The sequence below is a fragment of the Rattus norvegicus genome, chromosome 3 (assembly GCF_036323735.1).
Source record: "Rattus norvegicus strain BN/NHsdMcwi chromosome 3, GRCr8, whole genome shotgun sequence".
Classification (NCBI taxonomy): domain Eukaryota; kingdom Metazoa; phylum Chordata; class Mammalia; order Rodentia; family Muridae; genus Rattus; species Rattus norvegicus.
Genome location: NC_086021.1, coordinates 119095206 through 119097637, shown reverse-complemented (window position 1 = coordinate 119097637; position 2432 = coordinate 119095206). Strand labels below are relative to the sequence as shown.

Sequence of the window (2432 nt, the reverse complement as noted above, 5' to 3'; positions counted from 1 at the left end):
TAGAACTCATGAAAGCATTTTTTATTAAAAATGAAAATTTTCTGAATTCTGAAAATCATAAAGAAACATTTCCTTTCCTTTCCTTTATGTCTAATAGTTTGTTTGAAACTAATGCTAATCCTTAAAAATTAAAGCTCCTAATTAATATAGCCTTTGTACTATTAATACATGGAACTTTCATCTTCATTTAGAAGAAATGGTGCCTTCCCTATAAGAATCATACAAAACAGTTTATATGTATGAATGACTGTGTGTGTGTGTGTGTGTGTGTGTGTGTGTGTGTGCAAACACAGGTTTCGTTCAGAGATTGGCCAACCATTAATTTTCATGCTTAAATAATACTCTTCACAAAGTAGTTATTCAAGAGATTTGTCTATAGCCCATTAGATGTCGGAATACTCTCCTCATTGCCCTCTTCATTTCTTTATTCCTCAATGTGTAGATCACAGGGTTCAAAAAAGGAGTAACAACTGCATCAAATAGGACCAGAAATTTATCCAGGTGTGTAGAAGAAGGCCATATATAGAAAAATATGGCAGGACCGAAGAATAAAACCACTACGGTCACATGAGCTGAAAGTGTAGAAAGAGCTTTGTAGGCACCACTTGAAGAGTGTTTCAGAACAGTAAGTATGATGACAATATAGGAAATGCTCAGTAGGAAGAAAGAAACCAAAGACATGAATCCACTACTGATTGAGACCAGTAATTCCAGTCTATATGTGTTCATGCAAGCAAGTTTGATAAATTGAGGAAGATCACAGAAGAAGCTGTCCAATATATTAGGACCACAGAGAGGTAAATTTACTATGAAAATCAGTTGTATCACAGAGTGCATAAGACCAACTACCCAGGCAGTAATTAAAAAGAAGAGGCACATCTGGGGGCTCATCATGGTCAGATAATGAAGAGGCTTACATATGGCCACATATCTATCAAAGGCCATGGCTATGAGCAGCACCATCTCGGCACCGCCAATTGCCTGGTTGAAGAAGATTTGAATAACACAGCCTCTAAAGGAGATGACTTTGTGCTTTTTTAATAAGTCAGAAATCATCTTGGGAGAAGTGGCAGAAGAAATACCTACATCAATGAAGGAGAGGTTAGCCAGAAGAAAGTACATAGGGGAATGTAAGTGAGTATCTGAGGCCACAGTGAAAATTATTAGACAGTTTCCCATTATGCATGCCACATAGAACATTGAGGATACCAGAAAGAGCAGCAGTTGGATATCCCAGGAGTTTGTGAATCCCAGGAACACAAACTCTGATGTCACAGAATAATTCACTTTCTTCATTAGCTTTATATCAGTAGTACCTAAAAGAGAAGCAGAGGAAGCTGTAAATTATGGCAATTATATTAATAGAATCAAAGGGAAAAATCTGAGATATATGAAGTCCTATTTGTACTTTAATATCCCAACCAACCTAAAGACCAAAAGATATCTGATCAAGTTCTGGACATAGCTAACAGAGAAGTATACATTTCTCACATGCTGAAACATCACTTCACAGTTCTTCAAAGTAGTATTGTCAAGACCTCTAAATATAACACGGATTATGACTGCTTTTCTCATTGAGTAGTATGCATAGAACCTTCCAGCATCGTGAATGTTATTTATCTATGTTTAAATAGGGTCAAGAACTAGTGATGACAAAAGTCACAATTTGAGGGGATAATCTACTAGTATTACTCCATTAAATTGACACAGTATTAAACAGACTCCTAAAGACTTATTGTATAGTCATAGATTAATGTATCTCTCAATCCTCATTAGGGAAGCTAAGTTTTACTGTAAATGACTATTAAGATACTGTAATGAAAATTAAGAAAGAGATCCAGAATTAAGAAACTGACCCAGGTGAAGATGATAAAAGACGGGAGAATTTTCAGCTTTAAAAAAGCATCTGCTCGCTCCTGAGAGACACAGCCAGAATACAGCAAATACAGAGGCGAATGCCAGCAGCAAACCACTGAACCGAGAATAGGTCCCCTATTGAAGGAATCAGAGAAAGAACTGGAAGAGCTTGAAGGGGCTCGAGACCCCAAAAGTACAACAATGCCAAGCAACCAGAGCTTCCAGGGACTAAGCCACTACCTAAAGACTATACATGGACTGACCCTGGACTCTGACCCCACAGGTAGCAATGAATATCCTAGTAAGAGCACCAGTGGAAGGGGAAGCCCTGGGTCCTGCTAAGACTGAACCCCCAGTGAACTAGTCTATGGGGGGAGGGCGGCAATGGTGGGAGGGTTGGGAGGGGAACACCCATAAGGAAGGGGAGGGGGGAGGGGGATGTTTGCCCGGAAACCGGGAAAGGGAATAACACTCGAAATGTATATAAGAAATACTCAAGTTAATAAAAAAAAAAAAAAAAGAAAAGAAACACAGAGAACCTAAAAAAAAAAATAAAATAAAAATAAAAAAGCATC

The 2432-nt window shown here is 38.1% G+C and overlaps 1 protein-coding gene across 1 annotated transcript; it reads right to left on the bottom strand.

Annotated features, from left to right (window-relative positions):
• Positions 1-360: 360 nt before the first annotated feature.
• Positions 361-1296, bottom strand: Or4f60b (olfactory receptor family 4 subfamily F member 60B). Its single transcript, NM_001000916.1, has one exon. It carries the CDS (start codon positions 1294-1296, stop codon positions 361-363), a length of 936 nt encoding a protein of 311 aa, NP_001000916.1.
• Positions 1297-2432: the final 1136 nt, after the last annotated feature.